Here is an 18865-nt window from a genome sequence, read left to right on the forward strand (position 1 = left end):
AATAAGTATTAGAATAAATCCTTATGAACAAGTAAATAAATAATAAAGACCGAGTACATATACAACAGATGAGAAAGGTTTATTTGTTTGCATGGTGTTTTCAGTAAAAGAGATTTGGGACTCCCGGGCAACAAGGAACTGAGTAAGAATTCATGTTTGGTTGGTTTTGGTTTTGTTTTCTGAAAATTGACAGTTTCCTGAATTTTTCAATTTCCTGCCTTGATTGCTCCAAACAGTTCGAAGTTTTGCTGGATGGCAATATTTTGTTTGATCAGCTGTCACTCAGCACAGAGCACGTGTCTGTAGCTGTACTGCAGGCTGCACAGTGAAACTTGAGGCGTGAGAATACTATTGTGAATTAAGCAGGAATGCATAATTAATAACCAAAAGAAAAGAATGAATCACATTAATCAGTAAAAGAAGATGAAATAAACTGTGACTAAACAAGGGAACAATTTAGCTCAATACAGGAGGATACACAATTGACTTCAAAAGGGATTGTACAAGCATTTGCCCGGAAATTATGTTAATTCACATCCGTGGGAGCTTCCAGTAGGGATAGTTCAGTTCCAGTCATGTGGGGCTAGCTGGAGGAGCTGGCAGGTTCCTTACAGTCAGCTCTGCTCGCTGTGTATCCCACCTCCTGCCATAGTTCTCTAGACAGCAAAATCATCATATAAACTGCACTCATTACACGTGGCCTCATCCTGCCCCTGTTGTTCTCCTGGGTGACAAACGGCATATCAGGACCTCATATCCCATCGCTGCTCACCCACCTTCACTCCAGTGAAGCCACTAAGTGTTCCACTTCACGGCCTTTCCAGGGATATTATGCTGTCTGCATATTTTCCCTGCACTGCCTCTTCAGGCTGGAATTCTTTTCATCCGTTTACTACAAAGTTGGCCAGTTCCAGGTGCCTCGGGGTGTTGAAAAGTTTACAGGGTCCCTGTGCAAGGAAAGCAGAAAGTCCTGTAAATGCGCGTCCACTTTACCGTCGCTTGTGACAGGAAATGTAGGTGATACTTGAAATTAAAATAAGCTCTTTGCACAAGATTTTCTGTTCCAGTGAGGGACAACAAGACCCTTTGCCCCAAGTGCAGCCGAACGAAGGCAGCACGGTGCGGTCCCGCAGGGCGGGGGTGACCTCGACCCTGCAGCTCTCGGGTCCCCTCAGCGGCCCCGCCGCTGCTGTTGCCGCCCTCTGAGGAGCTCTCGGTGCCCCGGGCGCTGCCGGCACCACTGCTCCGAGGTGTCCCGGGCCGCCCTCAGCCCCGACCCCCGGCGAACGGACCGGGGGAACAAGAACTTGTGGGACGCGGCCGTGTTTCGGAGGTAACCGAGAGAGAGAACGCTCCCCCCGCCCAGGGCAGCGCCCGGGGCCGGCACCGCCTCAGCTCCCCCCGCGGGCGCCCGGGGGGGCGGAGAGCGGGCCTGTGAGGAGGCGTCAGGCGCGGGGGCTCCGCTCGCGCCGGGCCCGGCTCCGGATAAATGGGGGGCGGCGGCGGCGGCGGCGGCAGCGCTTCGGAGCCGGAGCCGAAGCCGAGCGGAGCGCGGCTCGGGGCAGCACCGGCAGCAGGGCAGGATGGGGGGCGGGCGGCCCGCGGCGCTGCCGCTGCTGGCGCTGGCGCTGCTGACGGCGCAGGGCGGAGCGGCGCCCCTGCAGCCCGGCGGGACCCCCGCACTCACCAAGATCTACCCCCGCGGCAGCCACTGGGCTGTGGGTAAGTGCGGTTTAACTCCTACAAAGGCACTGGAACGCACGGTTCCTGCGTCGCGTGTCGAAGCAGGGTAAGTCTAAAACCTCCAGCTTCTCCGTCCGCTTTTATTCCAGCAAATCTTACCAAGCGCCTCTCTATCTCCAGGCAAAGTGCTTGGTTATCGCTGACCCTTCTCAGCCACGTTTTCTCTGACAATGTAACACAAGAGACAGAATAAATTAATTGAGTGTGACACTGACAAAATCATCAGTCCCAGTAGTGCTTCAGTTTGACATTATCTACCCCCTTCCCTTCCCGCACCTTCCTGCACCTTCCCGCACCTTCCCGCACCTTCGTCAGTAGCAAAGTCCAGCCGACGTTTGAACAATCCAATCTTTACCCGTTTCGGTTAATTTTGTGCTACTTCAATTGTTCTTACAGGACATTTAATGGGGAAAAAGAGCACTGGAGATTATCCTTATGGTTTTGAAGAAGAAAACAAGACACCATTTTCAGCATTACCTGACAATATCAAGCAGCTGGAAGAGTATCTGCAGTGGGAAGAAATCTCAAAATATTTGCTATGGCTGCTGGAAAGGAATGAAAATAAAAGTGCTCACTTTTTAAAAGGAGGGCTTCCCTGGTATACCAGGAGCACCTGGGAGACAGATGACAATAGCAGTTGGAAACATGTAAGTAAGATAAAACATGTAAAGATACTCCATGTGTTCAATTTTTGGTTTACAGTAACATATCAGCTTCCTCTAACTTGTGGATTGTCCAGAAAAGCAGCAGAAATGCACCTTATGTGTTAGGCATTCAGTACAGTAAGACTCTGCTCTTGATTACAGATTGTCACTCACCAATTGTATTTTTGATGACTTCATTTGCTATTGGGCATGAACACAGCATGCATTCAGCAGATTTTAGAGTCTGGGTTCCCTTCAAGCTGCTTGGTTGGGCCATTCTTTTCTTTTCTTCATGCTTAGGCGATCACATCAGCAGCACGTATTGCCCAGGAAAGCCAAGCTAGTGTGAAAAACAGCTGTGAGGGCGGGAGGAACCATATCACACCAACTGTCCCCCTCCACCACTGTTCAGGATGTTTCACCTTGGGCTGGGTAAAGCCACAGCGCTGCAGAATTTTCTCTGGTCCCAGCTTTGTCCCCGTCTCCTTTGCCTTTTCACCAGCCCATGGTGCTGGCTACTGCTGTGATCATTCCTGGGTTTGCTAAATGAGTCTGGGGCTACTGATAAGCTGCCCCCCCTCATCCCTCAACATCCCATCCTTCCTAGTGCTGCTTCACAAGACAACAAGGCTTTGGAACAGATTAATCCCTGTTCTTTTAGGAAATCCTATAAAAAACACTGGGAAGGATAACAGGTTTAACAGAAAGTAATTGGAGTCTAATGTAAATCACGGAATCCACAAGAAAACTCCTTTCCTTATAATGCCTCAGGCACAGTCATGGTGATAAAGCTGCAAAATTCTTTTGGGTGACAGTGAAATAGAGTAAAAAGATTAGTGTGCCCCCTTAAAGACATCAATGGGAAGGTTTTTTTTCCTGTCCCATATTCTACTGCAATATGATGTCATTAATACTCCTAGGCTAACTTAAGCCCAGTTTCCTTCCTGAAATCCTGGTGCAGTCAAATCAGTGAATACTTAAACTTTTATTTGAATGTGGATAAAAGTTCACTCTTTAAATTAAGCTGTGATTTAAGTCTCTCACGCCAGTGATATGAATGCTGCCTATACATTTCTTTTTGGCTGTGGTGTTATGATAGTGACGCATCATAGTAACTATTAGTACCATCTAAAACTATTCCATCTTCAGCTCTGCAGTGTGCAGCTTTGTAATCAAATTAAATGAACAAATTCCATTATTTAATGTAAAGAGGGAAATGTTCTGACTTCCAAAAAGTATCTGTCAATAAATCCTACTTAGGAAGGCTGGAAGTTGCCTCCGGTAAGTTGAACCATATCCATATGTGTGTACTTTCACTATAAATTAACGTCCACATTTTTGTGGTCAGACATCGAACATCCTTATGGAATAATAAGGTTATTGGCTTAAGCATCCAGATTTCTGCAAGGATTAGTAAAAACCTCATGTTTTTCCTGTGACTAAGATAGAGGACTACTTGCAGAGCCTCATTTGGCCATAGAACCTTTGATTTCCATCATTCAACAGCATCTTTGTCTCCACCCTGAAGTAAAATCTAATGAAAGTTGCTGTAGCTGTACTTTCCTGCTGTTGGACACAAATACCTGATATTACGCAGCCTAGATAAGATATGATGCCCTGTTTTCCCCTTGGCTTCAAAAAAGCACCTGAAAGTTAAGGTATTTCTGAGATCTTCCTTTAAGATGAAGAAAACATGAAGATCAAAAGGAATGTGCTTTACTCTTTTGAGGGCTGTGATAGTTTCCTAAACATTTAAATAATGAGAATTATTTTTCATTTAAAAGTTATTTTGAATAAAAGAGGTCTTATTTATAAAGGCAGAACTCTGGTATACTGATTGTGACATTTATGAACACAGTGACACAAGAGCATAACTGGCCTTTGGGAGTTGATTGTGTAGATTTGTCAGGATGTGAGGGGTTTCAGGTGCACAGACTTTGGTTAGACAACCCCTCGGGGTAAGGTGCGGCTGTACCACAGCTGTGGAAGGTGTCCATGCAGAGGAGAGGATTACTAGGTACAGGAAGCTAAGGATGATGGCACAGCACATCCAAAAAATTTGTCCTTGGCATGAAATACTTTTCCAGGCACATTTCATGTGAGTTTGGAACAGAAACTTGTTCTAGGAGAAACCAGACACCAGATTTGCAGCGAGTTACTGTTCCCTATGCAGTGGCCTGTTGGACTGAGGTACTAAATGTGACCAAAAGAAGGTAAATAACGAACCCTGCTGACAGCTGCTGCAATGGCTGTCCCAGGAGCACATGCCCTCCGAGGCCTGCAATTCCCATGCACTCACAGAGATGCCAAACACGAGGAGTCTGTGTCTGCAGCCCTGTGTCCCACCTGCTGCACACAGCAAACACTGGCTGGGTTGGGAACAAACAGACTCCAAGAACTTTGTTTCATGGGTGCTTTCAAATTTAGCTGATTTTATTTAAAGCTTGAATTTTAAATTCAAGATCAGGAAGGCCCAACGCTAGAAGTAAATACAGGTAAGTACCTCAGGGTCTTCCTTATTAGCACAAATCATCCAGTGCATCACCACTAATGCTCACACTGGACTGTACATTTCTTAAGAAGAAAAGAATTCTTTCTAAAGGACTCACCCAGAGTGGGGAAATGGCTGTAACACACAGTCAAAAAATGGAAGAGGTGACCACAGTACTTTTCAGAGTCTAGCTTAAGATGGTGCACCTGTGTTATTTTGTTTTCGGTTAATACCTTGCCTGCTCTTTATTCTGTGAATAAATTACAGTTAATGTAGTAAAAGGGAATGGAAATCTCTCCTGCAAGTTGGACTAAGTGCAAAAGCAAGTTGGAAAATAAACTTTATTTTATTTCTATGACTTGGCTTTTTAACACTAATGAGACAGGATATAAATGAGATGGCAAACAGAATTATTTGGGAGAATGACTTTCCTCCTACTTTGGCAGTTGGTTATTACACTAACCAAGACAAATGGGGCCTGTTTTGGAAGGGTTATTAGGAATATATTTGTTATGTGAATGCACAGAGCAGTTATCTATTAGGCTTATTAACTTAAAGTAGGTTTATTAACTTAGTGAATTACTTTCTTCAGGATGGGTCTGTAAATAATGAGTTTCTCTTTTTATTAGATGATGGACTATCTGCTTCAAGTTGTGAATATGAAAGAGAGCACTCCAAGCTGAAAGAAGGTCTCTAAATCATGAAGAAATTGAATGCTTTCTGTAAGAGACTATATTTCACAAACACTTGATTGTATCAGATAATCAACAAGGTCTCTTTTCTGTACACAAGAATTCCTTTGTGTAAAATACTTAAATACACATATTCTTGTATGGTTCAGCAAGGACTAAATCCTCTACTTCATTTTCAAGGTTGCATTTTCTCATTCGAGTGGCTTTGGTATACATATACATATAATTGTCACGGAAGGGTCTTCCAATTAATTATATGACTTACCTATTGAATCAGTTCATCTCTTAGTTGGAAATTACATGACATTGCAACATTCGCAATAAATAGTACCAAGAAAAAGGTGGAGTTTATGCTTTTATTTGAGATAAGCAATGAAATTGGCTGTGTCAAAGCCAGTAGCAAGGGCCACTGCCTTCCCCAGGACCGGGCGTGTGTTGCGCTTCCAGCCGCTCTGTTGGGAGCCTCAGTGCCCCGTGTGTGCCCGGGAGATGACGCTGTCCTCGCAGCCCCGGCCCGCTGGCGGCAGCTGCGCTGTGCCCGGGGGCGGAACTCGGCCCGGGACGAGCCCCGACCGCCCACTCCCGCCGCCTCCGGCAGGCGGCGCCCTCGGCCAGGCCGTGAGGGGAGCGCTCCGGTGAGCGCGGACTGTCGGAGCCCTGCTGTGCTCCTTTGAGCTCAGACCGTCTGAGCCCCGGCCGTGCAGGGAACCCCGGTGCGCTCCGGTGCCGGGTGAGCCCCGAGACCGCCTGAGCCCCGGCCGTGCAGGGAGCCCCGGTGCGCTCCGGTGCCGGGTGAGCCCCGGGACCGTCTGAGCCCCGGCCGTGGAGGGAGCCCCGCTGCGCACCCTTGAGCTCGGACCGTCTGAGCCCCGGCCGTGCAGGGAGCCCCGGTGCGCTCCGGTGCCGGGTGAGCCCCGGGACCGTCTGAGCCCCGGCCGTGCAGGGAGGCCGGTGCGCTCCGGCGCCGCGTGAGCCCCGGGACTGCGGCTGTTTGCCGTATCTTAGTCGCACCACTCTGCCCGGCTCTGCAATTTCAATCTTAGTGGGGCAGAAGTGTCATATGACACACGGATGACTGCCAAATGTCAGACAGTTTTGATAATACCTTGGCAGAACACAAGAGATGCTCAGAGAGGAGACGCGGTATTAATTCTACCGGAGAAACTGGTAATCTCAACGTCCTGGTCTAACCAGCTTTTCGTTTCGCTCTCTTTTGTTTGTTTTATTCCGCTGTTTTCTCCTATGCTAGCATTTTGCTAGCAAAATGTAGCAGACAAACTACTGAAGGAAGTCCCAAGGTTTGTAACAGTGACAAAGGAGGAGGCTGACTGCATAGAAGAGAGAAGCTGAAACACTGTAGCTGAAGGGAACCTCCTTGAAGCCTGTTGGACTTCATAGTACGTCCGTAGAGACGAGGAAAGATGTAACCGGGAGCTTTGAACAGCTACTTGAGACATTTCAATAGTAAGAAACTGAATGTCCGTAATTGCAATGCCTGTCAGATGTAGCCACGGCAGAAGGAAACAAGACCGTTCAACTTCCTGCACAACTTCCTGCTGCTCTCGACCCCAGCAGCTAGTAACAGAAATTCAAGCTATGGCTGAGCAATGTGTGTTTTCATGTCACAGAGGATGTGAACTGCCATGGCAGCAGCACACACGACAGCCAGCCTGCTGCTCCAGAGGGAATGACAGCTTCCGAGCCATCCGGCAGGGATTGAGGGTCCCTTCTGCTCACAGAGACAGTCCTGCTCCACCAGGGAGCCAATGACCTGAACCTCACGTCCAAATTCTGTTTGGCTTAAAGAGCTCAGGTATCTGTTCGTTTTCTTGAATACTGACAGGATTTTGAGCAGAGATAGGAAGGAAGGGAGACCAGAATACACTTTTGAGATCGAATTCCATCATGACATTTTCCTCATAATTATTAATTCCCTGGCAGTCTGTAATAATCTGTATTATTCTTCCTTAGAACTTCAGGTGTTGCAAAGACGTCAAGTATGGACACTAAAAATACTATCTTGCTAATACCGTTTAAGCAAAAGAAGCAACAGACCACTCAGAAGGCCATGCTAATAGCCTTAGCAAAGTTAGAGTAAAGAAGTGGTTAAGGATCTAGATGATTTAATCCAGTTTTAAGAAAAGGTTTTACAGTGAGCAATTAGATGCTGTTTAAGGAATTAATCACTAATGGGTCATTAACTCTGACTGGTATTGTACAGTTAACAAGCCGAGGCAGGATTATTAGACTCAGCACCCAATTAAGGAGGAGAAGATATTTACAACAAAATGAACAAATGGGCTTTTAAAATGGAATGGGACAATTTGAAAAAAAGTGTAGGAGCACCGAAAACTAGACAGGGTAGAAGAAAGATGTGAGTTTGCATATGCCTCTGTCTCTTTATTTGCCCACTTATGTGTAGCTGGTAAAATATTCATTTTAAGCAATAAACTCACAGCTTTCCTTGGAGGACATGTCTGTGCACAGCCGATCCACTACAGGGTTCACATGTACAAGGTATAAGAAAGACCTGTTTAATATGCCAATTAAAAAACAACCACCATATCTTGCCATAATCTTTCTTTATTTGTTTGCAGATGCTGGATCAGGACCTTATCAAAAGTGAGCAGGTATCTTCAGCTGCTACTTCTGCTGCTCTGTCATTATGGTTTTATCTGCTGCCAGTCCTTGACTATCTCAAGTAACCAAGAGTCAGCGCTGGTGACAGCTGATCAGGAAGTCAGGGGCTTCTTCCCATGGCTTTACAGGATACAGAAGAATCGTAGGTAAGAGAGAAGGAGGGTAGTAATGCCAAATGTGGAAAAGCACTATTGAAATCTTGGGGAGCTGGTTATTAGCCATGAGCAATAAGCACAGGTGAGAACTTTTGGGCAGCGATTGAATGTGCTCACCTGCAGGGGGGTTTTCAGCTTCAGAGCCACAGCTGGACTGCAGCCAAGTAATGACAAGTGAGATTGTTCCTACCCTGAGAAGGAAGAGTGTGCAGAGCCTGTGCAGTCGCTCATTAGTGTGTGTCTCTTGCTGATACAGGCTGGGCTATGCAGGCACTTCTCAAGCACACCAAGAGGAATCCTTCTCTTGCAGCCACCAGAAAAGACGTGCCTTCTTGCAACTCCAGCATCACGGGGGATGCAAGCAAAGCTCGCCTGTGGAAGGACCACTAATAAGACCTAAAAACTGAAGCAATGTGATTTTTGTTCTCCTCTTTTACTCAGGTGTCCTTACTAGAGGTTAGCAGAATACCTCCCTGGTCCTGACAGCAACAGCAACTCTTTTCCTGGCAGCTCTTCCTCTCTTTGCCAAGGAAGCAAAGAGCTGTGTGCTGGGAAGTGTGGGCACCACCACAAAAGCACACACTGTAGAATTGTCAAATCCAGATCCCAGCAGGAGGGTCTCCCCCAGCAGGGCTTCATTCCCCCCAGATTCAGGGGGTACCACTCACTTGGCTTCCCTTCATGCCCTGGACCAGCACAGCTCAGGGAAGGGAAGCTGGGGGTGCTGAACATAGTGTGTGCTCTGGTCCAGAGAGGCAGGCTGGATCTGCAGGGAGGCTGGGGACAGAGGAAAAGGCATTTGAAAACAAGAGGGATTCCTATTATTATCTGTAGAAGAAGCTCTCCGTACAATAGATGGGGACTGCTGTGGAGAAGGCTGTGAAGGGATGTTTAGAAACTGCTGTCTAAGGTTAAAAAGCTCTCTGAAGTGAAGCTGAACAAAGCTGACATACTTGTTTCTGACAGGACTCTTAAAAGATACGCACAGATTGTGAAAACATAATTAGATGCCAGCCTTTGTCTGGCCACAACGAGTGGGAAATGGTGAAAGGAGAGGTCTCCCAGTCTGCATTGAATCATCCCCAGGACACAATGAGGGCACTTGTGCATCCTTCTCTCTTCCCTAATGAGAAACGTTAATTGCCACAACCTCCTGAGTGTGTAGAGCACCCCATGCCCAGCAGAAGAGAAGGGGTGTTTCATTACAGCTTCTCAGCCCCATTACAGGCAGTAACGGAGATAATGAAAAATAAAGATGCCGCAGTTTTAGTTTCGGCAGCCTGGCAATGGGCACTGGGTGGGCAGGGGAGCGGGCATGGCCCAGCTCTGTGCCAGCCTCCAGGGGCTGTGCTGGGCAGCCAGAGCGGGCAGGATGAGCCTGCCAGGCCCCAGCTGCGTGTCAGTGCCCAGCCAGTGACTGTCTGTCTCCCCTTGTGGCAGCGGGGCTGCAGGGGCCAGGGGCCCTGGGGGTCCTGCTGTTCCCCCTCTCTGCAGAGGCAGCAAGGACTGCCACTGACTCCAGCCTGCAAAGCCCACCTGAGCTGGGCACTGCTCCACAAGTGCAGCTGTGGGAGTGGTGTGCCTGGCCCAAGGACTGCCAGGGCTCCGGCCCCTCTGTGCCCACTCTCATCTGGGCATACAGCCTCCAGTGCCACAGCCAGCTTGGGCAGGGTTCTGCTGCTGAAGGAGGACAGAGAAGAGCCCACAGCCGGGCATCTCCTACCCCTCTGTGCATCACACAGAGCGGAGGGTCCAGCCTGAGATGCCCATATGGGTGAAGAAACACGATGCACAGCCTCCATGCAGATGGTGCCATTTAATGATGCAAAAGCAGAACCGCCTCTCCAGGTACAGCATCCTGGGCTCCCAGCCACCTTACACAGCTCTTTGCCCTACTGCAGCTTTTATTGCAACTAAAGCATCCAGCCAAGGAGGGAGCAAAAGAGATTGGTTTTCCTAAGCTATGATCAGGCCCCTAACTCTGCAGGGCTTGTGGAAAAGGGAATTAAAAGGGCCACAAAATACAAAAGCCAGTCAAGGCTGGGGGGAAAGGCTGGTGCAAGGGATAGCCCTCCTGTGCCTGGCCATCCGGGGCAGCCAAGGCAGGGTAAGGGTGTCCCTCAGGCGTTCTGGGACGCGCCTTCCCCATGGCTTTCTCCCAGGTGCTGATAGGGAGTTCAGATTGTCTGCCAGGGTTTGCCAATGGACTGGATGTGCTCCTTAGCCTTCAGCCGCAGGGCAGCAATGCTGGTGTTGCGTGGGTCTGCCTCTTCCAAAGGGAACTTGTCCACAAAGGTGGCCCCACACTGGTAAGGTGGCGGTGGCCCCATGGCCCCCAGGGGCTGCAGCGCGTGGGTCACTGCCGGAGAGTTCAGGAAGGGCGGTGGTGTGTAGCTGCCAGGCAGGCTCTGTGGTGAGGCCACGAAGCCAGGCAGGGTCTGCAGGGCTGTGCTGCTGGGCACTGGCGGGCTGAGCCATGTCTCCAGGGGCAGGCTGCTGCTCAGAGGACCCATGGGTGTTGCCTGTGGCGAGCGGTTGAACGAGAGGATGGGCGAGTCCTGCAGCTTCATGGAGGTCACCTCCAGTTTCTCCTGCCGCCTCCACTTAGCCCGTCTGTTCTGAAACCAAACCTGCAAGCAGAGCTGTATCAGCCAGGCCCCAGGCGGTGGACAGAGGCTCGCCCCTGGGTGCAGCGGTGCACACAAAACAGAGCGAGGGAAACACGCCTTGCCGAGCTAGGGCAGAAGGGAATTTGGAGGGCTCGGGCGTTCCCCCACGACTCACAGCCCTGCGCTGAATGGAAAACAGCCCCGCAGCGGAGCTGGCCCGCCCATCCACCGCCACCGCCCTGGCACACAGCGGGTTCAGCGGCCCCGGGCTGGGACACGCCACTCAGAGGGCAGCAGCACCGACGACGCGGCTGCCGGACGCAAATCGGCCCCGAACCCCGCGCTCCACTGGGGCCTCGCGTGGCCGCTCAGCAGCGCACCGGCCGGGCCGAGTGTGGCCGGAGCCGTGCTGCGGTCACGGGCCCGCGCGCCGCATCGGGGCTGCTCCGGCCGCCGGGACCCCGGGGCTGCGCCGAGGCGCGTCGGGCCGGGCCGTGTGCGGCTTCCCGGCGCGGGGGGTCGTAGGGGCCGGACCTCCGCGGGGGGCCGGGCCGGGCGTTACCTGGACGCGGACCTCGGGCAGATTGACCTTCATGGCCAGCTCCTCGCGGCTGTACACGTCGGGGTAGTGGGACTTCTCAAAGGCACGCTCCAACTCGTGAAGCTGGTACGTGGTAAAGGTGGTGCGGTTTCGCCGGTGTTTCTTCTTGGGCTGTTCCTCGTCCGACGGCTTCCCCTCGCCGCTGCTGCCAGCGGGCAGCTCGGGGCTGGCGCTGCCGGGACAGTACGGCTCTGCGAGGGGAAGACAGGGGGGTCACCAGCGGGATCTCCCCGCGGGGCTCGCCCGAGGGCGTGGGGCAGCGGCGCCCACCCGTCCGCCCCCCGATGCCTGGCGTTCGTCCACAGCGCTCACCTTGGAAGCGCTCGGCGCGGCCCTGGGGCTCGGCCGGCGGCGGCTCTCCGGGCATCTTGGGCAGGCAGTGCCGGGGCCCCCGCCGGTCCGCCTCCTTGGCGCTACCGTCGGGCGGGAAGGCGCCCAACAGCCCGTCTTCCTTGGTGAACCCCAGGATAGCCTCGATGCTGTGCAGCCTCGACGGGTTCCCCCCGGGGCTCCGCGCCGCCGGGGCAGCCAGCGAGAAGGCGCCCTCGGCCATGGCGAGCGGGGCGCCGGGCGGGTGCATGAGGCGGCTGGCCCGGGGCTCCGCCGCGGCGCTGCGGTCTCACCCGGCCCCCGGGCGGCGCGGGCAGGTCTGGCACGGTGTCGCCGGGCGGGCTGGCCTCCTTGGGGCGGGGGAGGAGTGCAGGGGGGCGGTAGGCGAGATGGAAGGCGAGGCCCCCGCGCCTCTTCGGCATGGAGGGGGAGGCAGGGCATCCCCCGGCCCCCGCCGGCCGCCCCGCCCCGCCCCGCCGGCCCCGGCCCCAGCCCCGGCCCCAGCCCCAGACGGCGCCGGGCGATGCCATCCGGGGCCCCCGAGGCGGGGCGGGGCGGCCCCCGCTGCAGCCGGGGCCGGCCCGGACCGAGCGCCGCGGCCGGAGCCCCGGGGCAGGGGCAGCACTGCCGAAAACCGCGGTGGGACGGGCGGCGAGAGGCGCGCCGGGCACGGGGGGACAGAGCCGGGCCGGCGGGAGCCGCGGGACCGCTGCCGGGGGCGCGGTAAAGGGGACTCAGCGAACGGACGGGAAGGGGCTGGAGCCCGGGGGTGCCGGGCCGGAGGACAGAGGGTCCCCGGCGCGGCCCCGCGCTGTTCGGCGGCTCTCGGAGCCTCGCCGCGTTTCTCTTGCCCGACGGCTGCAGCCCAGATCTCTCCCAGACGGTTTGGTGGTGCGTCGGTTTCACGGCGACCGCTCGAAAGCTGATCCGCGGGACGATCCGAGGCCCCGGGCCGACTCGGGCACTAGCGTAAGCGCCGATGCGCCGGTGCTCTGCGGGACACTCGCCCTGCGGCCGGTTGCTTCCAAAGGCGTTTCATAGACCAGGTGCTTCTGGGCAGGATGGACGCAGGAGGTGGACTCAGCCTTTCAGACTTCACAAGCCCGAGGAAGCTCTAAGCAATATTTGCGAGGACGTTTTCCAGTACGCTGCTATAGGACAAAGCCTGTGAGAAGAACCGATTCTGTGACCCTGTACTCCACGGTGCAAGTGGGGCTGGGGGGGTAGCAGGCAGGGCATGGCTTCATGGGGGGATGCACAAAATGTTTTGAAGGTGAGGCAGGGAGACAGATCCCACACATCACGTTGTACTTGGCTTGGTGGAAGACGTGGACCCACCACAGTACCAACCAGGTAACAGCATCACGTCTCCTGCATCGATATTTTTCCTGCTTTTGTCTTTCTGTCACTTTATCACTTTTCACACTAGCACTTCCCAGTTCCTCTGTACCTTTTGTCCCATCTGGTTTAAATGACAAACCCAGTAACATCCAGAGTGGTTTTCAGCCTACACTTAGCTTTGAAGATTCTTCCATTTGAAGCCTGAGGAGAGTGTATGTGAATGAAAAACACCACTGCTGCTGCTCATTCTTCCAGATATATTAGCTCTCTCAATAAATCTGCATTTTTTTCTTCCCCTCCTGCCCCAACAGGCTCCATATCATGTAGATTTTCTCACAGGAATCACTTCAAAGATTGGCAGTGCTTGCTTCTGCCAATGTCCACACCTTTTGCAGGTTTATGGTCTGATGTCCCAGAGTTGATTTCTTTTAGGAGTGCACGGCTTTTCCTAGATCCAGGTGAGGTTTGCCTTCACTGACTGCTTGGGGGGGGGGGGGGTAGTTTGAGGCCAAAAGAACTCAGCCATCCGTTTGCACAGAGGGAAGAGGCTAACAGAAGAGACAAGAAAAGGTTAGTGTGGCTTTTGTGCACACTATAAAAAGCAAGTCAATACCATTGTAGGGCATTGGAGGGTACGCAAAGCAATCAGCCAGGGGCCATTGTGTTCCTTTAATCTACATGTGTGTTTCCCAGGAACTCTATTAGTGAAGATGAATGAACTGTGCAATGTCCCTAATTTCTTCTAATTTGAAACTGGGGGTTCACAGCCCTCAAAATCAGCACAAAACATACCTGTCCCTCCAGAAGCCCTGGGCAAAACTGGGAATCAGTTTTGCTTATTGTAGCTAAGAAAAACAGGAATGTGAGACGAAGGAGCAAAAACCCTTTAGTCAGTGCTATAAAGGGCATTGGATCCTGGCACAGATGCTGCTTTTTGGGTACCTGTCAAAGTTGTCAGCTACAGGATCAATAATCGATTTTTTTGCCATTAATTACAATGTGAAGGCAGGAAAAAAGCCTTCCAGCCCTGAAGCAGGGTGCTTGAGTCCCACACAGGACACAAGAGACCTTCCTCCTTGACAGAGAAGGCTCCTCTTTCCACAGCAGTAGATTGCTCTCTTTGCTCTAATTGTATTTTCCATACAGAGCTACATTTGTCACTGTAGCATCCTCCTTGCAGGCAAGTGGAATTGTTCAGAGGAAGCCTCTCCTTTGATCCCAATTTGAAAAAATACCTGACAAAAATCCCCATAACTGCATAGCAGAGCAGAGAGAGCTCTGACTCTTCCAACTCTAGATCTCTCTTTTCTCTCTTGCCATGCTTCAGGCACACACTGTGTGACACACATGAGGCATTACACTGCTCCAGGGAGGGAGGAAGTCTAATGGTTCCTCTGATTACACAGAGGGTTTAGAATGGCAAAGAACGGTAACTGAACATTTCCCTTTGGGTCTGATGTCCTGGCTGTCAGTTGAATCCCTTGCTGCCACAGAACCCTCTGGGATATGTGTCATATTAGAATGAAGCCTCAGAAACTGATGCTGTGGTACATCACAGCTTTGCAAAGACCATTGACCTTTGGAAAATTACAGGGGCAACCAGAATCAAATTTGAGAGTATTAGGGGATGAAACAGGCAGGGTATGTTACTTGCTTTTCCAAGGGATGCCCCCATTCCATCACCTTTTTTATTTTTTTTGCAATGCATTATTGAAATTTCTGCTGAAGTTATGCCTGGAAAGTAACAAAATTTCTCAAGATGGACAATCTGTCAAGTGCAGTTGTCTGCTGTACCTCCTTCCTGTACATGTATAGTGAAGACTAAAGGGAAATAGTTTTCATCCTGTTGTTGCTGTTGAGACATACGCATGGGACGTGGTTTCACACAGTGAAGTCAGCACCATAAAATGCCACAGATTCTTCCTTCCTTTTCGCCTGCCTTTTCCTTATGTCCAGGTGAAATAATTACTGACTTGCAGAGCAGAGATTTGAAACTGAAGTCACACTGCAGGAGAGACATCGCTCTCCAGACCAAAGAAGTGCAGCAGGGAGGACATCCCTGAAAGATAAATGTGGCTTCCAAGGTCAGACTGCAATTCAATGGGAGGCAAGCAAGGAAAAGGAGGAAATATTCACCTAGAGGGAACCTGTACCCTCCTGCAGTTTGCATGCTCTGTATTATCCAACAGATTGTTAAAAACAACCAAAAAAAGGCTTTGCTTTTTTCCTCCCCAGAAATTCCTAAGGGTGCAGTTTCAGAACTTTCTTGAAAGCATAACGCGTGAGGAAGCTGCTGCCTCCTCCTGTCACTGCATCGCTCACACCTTTCTTGTTTTTCTGCTGGGACTTTTCTTGATCTACCCAGGAGAGTCAGTTGCATTTTCTCTACCTCCCAGGGTCCTGTCTGGCACCCAGGAACTGCACAGAGATCTTGCTGTCCCGCTGTCTGTCCAGGCTGTGGAATAGGCTCTGGGAGCCAGGCAGCCCTTTCTGGTGGGAGCACCACGGACTAGGTGCGATGGTGCTGGGATTTAGGCTCACCATGCTCAGAGGGAGGGAGGGGAGGTTCATGCTATGAGGCTATATTAATGCAATCCTTCTTTACTTGTTTTCCAATTAGCCTAATTGAATTCAGATTGCTTAAAAGTGGGCACTAGAGACATTTATCTTGATGGAATGACGGTCTTGAGCTCCAGCGATCCTATTAACTCTAAGAACCCAAATCCCAGGTAGGGTCCGTCCAGCAGTAGCTGCCATGTGACCTAACCCTTTAATCTGCTCCTGACAAAGACACACAGACACACAGGCACGTCTCCGTCCGTTCTCACACGTGCATAGCTGCATGCACACCCATACATGTGCATTTGTGCACAGAAATGGACACAAATATTCCCAGACTCACATACCAGTGCACGTGCACATGCGCACACATGCAGAGGCTCTCCCGTGACCTGTCCCCCAGGGCTAAGCACCTCGAGAGCTGCATGTACCTGGGGTGGTACAGGGCCTCCCCTGCCACCTCCTACCCATGTGCCTCCCCAGGCCTGCGGCTGGCAGGTAAAGACCGGAACAGCTGGTGCTGGAGGGATGAGCCCTGCAGGTGATGCCGGGAGCAGGCAGGCACCTCCGGCAGGCTGAGGATCAGGCTCCTGCTGAGGGCAGCACAGGTCTGCCACCCTGCCCTGACTCTGCTACTCCAGACTGAGTTTGGGAGCCTCTGGTCTAACAGTGGTGCTTAGGGCTGCTTACTCTCCTGCCAGTAGCACTTCATGGGGGCTGGGTTCCCATCCTGCACCAGCCCCAAGCCACCTCCCAGTCCTGCTTGTCTCTGCCAGCCCAGACATTTTTTTGGAATCTCATTAATTGCTTGTTTGGTGATTCTGACTGTACTTTCTTCTCTGACCCTTTAAACTGTGAAAATGCTGATCCTCTATCTGCTGACAAATTTAATTAGATCCTTTAAAGCACCAGATGCTTTCAGTAAGATTTTCAGGATGTCCCAGGCACATTTTAATTCAAAGGTCAAAAGCCTTAAGATTGTTTATTTTGTTGTTTTATAGATAGGACAATTCAGTCTGTAAAGCAACACAACAGTGTGGAGACACTAGCAAGTTTTATACCAATGCAGAGGGAAATGCATTGAGCCTCACAAACCTCAGGCTGATTGAGCTGAGCTGGTGACTCTTTTATCTACTTTATGTAAAGACCTCCTAAAAGACCCCACTTGTCTTTCCAGATAGATAATTAGATTCCATGGTGCCATGTGAGAGCAGGATCCCAAGAGGGAGAAATTGGATCAGAAGTCTTGTTGGTTTTAGGCAAAATAACTCTGATGCTTGAGGGACCTACTGAAGATAGGTTTTCTTCAGTAAAGGAATGACCTGTTGGATAAGAGCCATTTAAGGCACCAGGACATCCTCTGGAAAAAGCAAGGAAGGTCAGAACTTGTCAACTCTGTGTTTCTTAGGTAAGAAAGAAATGAGCAAGAAGAAAATGTGTATTTTCTTGGTGCTGCAATGGGGAAAATATTGGATAACAGGTTTTCAAGCAAGTCTGTTCGATTTATATTTAAAGACTGATTGATGAAAGAATTTTCCCAAGCTCTATTTGTAGGAAGGAATCTCAGCTTCCTTTTACTGTTAGCAAACTGGCTGTGTTCAGGGAAACTAGAAACTACCTACAAGAACATTTAACACATGGTTGGGAGGAGTGTTTTTAGAAAGTGCTTGTGTGCTCAGCAGAAACATTAGGGGAAAACTGGCAATCAGCTTGAAATGTGACAAAGGATTCTAGCCGAAAATAGGTAAAAGACATACAAATAAATATATTTGCCAAATAAATGTAATTTGCCTTAATCAAACGTTCCACATATGATGAACACACAAAGCTGTGTGCTGCCCTCTCTGGTTTTGGCAGACACGGAGGCAGGCACCACTGCGACTGTCAGTGATAACGAGGTTTTTAAAGGCAGCAGCTTTTCTCTGGCCTTTTTCTGTGTCTCAGTGTCTGTGGCAGTGCACCAGGAGGTGGTAGGGAGACTCTCCCTCGCCACCTTGGCACCCAGCAGCTGTCGGAGCAGGAGGGAGGGGAACCTCTCTTGCTTGCCCTTCTCTCTGCCTCACAGCAGAGGTGACTTTGCCAAAAGGATAATTTGGCCTCCTTTCCAAGTGACCAGTAAAACACTGCAGGCATAGCACAGGCTCACATCCTCCCTGAGATGCTCTGCCTGTCTGCCTCTTGTCACTGTCCCCATGTAGCTGTGGGTGACTGCTGACCCATCTGCAGGAACAGGGACTGTCCCAGGCAAGTGTGGAAAGGCGCTGCTTAGGTTTGGTGGGCTGCCTGCTGCAACCATTGCTTTACCTGTGGAATCTGTGTTATCCAGACTTTTCCTGTACCTCTTCCTGGGGACGGATCCTCCCTGGTGGTGATGGGATCTTCCAGGATCCATGGGATGACTTAACTTCTCTCCACAAAGCCCTGTAACTCTCTGGGGCTTGGCAGAGCCCCCACTGTTCTGTGGGTGTCTTGGGGTGACTTTATGATGTGTATCCCATATCGCTGCCCTATGCCCAGAAATTAATTCTTGTGCCTTTCTAAGCCTTTAAACTAGCCTGAGAGGAGGAAGGAAAAACTGAGCAAAACTTTTTCAAGGCAGTTTGCAGCTTGTTCAAGGTCACACAGAGAGAGCGATTTTTTTTTTCCAGCTGCGGTGGGGGAGCAAGGAAGCACCCGGCTTGCAGGTTTTTTTTTTCCAGTCAGCTTTTGGCCAGTTTTTCAGTTTCTTTTTCTCCAGAGAGAGACTGAGAGTTGAACTTTTTTTTTCTTCCCTGGATTTTCAGATTTTCTCCCTTTTCTGCTGGACTACTTCAATATCAGAGCACATCGGGAGGACTTTCCACTGAGCACAGAGGGCCTGGCCCTGGGCCAAGCCCCAGCTCCGAGGAGACCAAAGGGAGGACTCTAACATTTTGCCAGGTTTTTTTCTTCACAGTGAAAGATTTTATTATTTAGCATTATTTTCCTTTTCCTGTGTGTTTGTTAAATAAATAGTTTTTATCTCTTTCACTTTCCTTCGAGGAAAATTTATTTTTCCCAAACCTGGTGGGAGGAGGGGTG

At 50.9% G+C, this 18865-nt stretch overlaps 2 protein-coding genes across 2 annotated transcripts; one reads left to right on the plus strand and one right to left on the minus strand.

Moving 5' to 3' along the window:
• Positions 1-1489: 1489 nt before the first annotated feature.
• LOC309585026 (gastrin-releasing peptide-like) lies at positions 1490-5827 on the plus strand (the record flags this gene model as incomplete). Its single annotated transcript, XM_082301451.1, is given in 4 exon segments — positions 1490-1525; positions 1527-1722; positions 2140-2390; positions 5508-5827. Coding segments are annotated over 4 exon segments (537 nt in total). The 3' UTR covers positions 5562-5827.
• Positions 5828-10542: 4715 nt separating this feature from the next.
• Positions 10543-12338, minus strand: LOC309585380 (retinal homeobox protein Rx2; the record flags this gene model as incomplete). Its single annotated transcript, XM_082302067.1, has 3 exons — positions 11888-12338; positions 11537-11766; positions 10543-10995 (listed from the first exon to the last, which is right to left on the minus strand). The coding sequence occupies exons 1-3, from the start codon at positions 12153-12155 to the stop codon at positions 10543-10545; spliced, it is 951 nt and encodes a 316-aa protein (XP_082158193.1). The 5' UTR covers positions 12156-12338.
• Positions 12339-18865: the final 6527 nt, after the last annotated feature.

Source organism: Coloeus monedula (assembly GCF_965178545.1).
Source record: "Coloeus monedula genome assembly, chromosome: Z".
Lineage (NCBI taxonomy): Eukaryota > Metazoa > Chordata > Aves > Passeriformes > Corvidae > Coloeus > Coloeus monedula.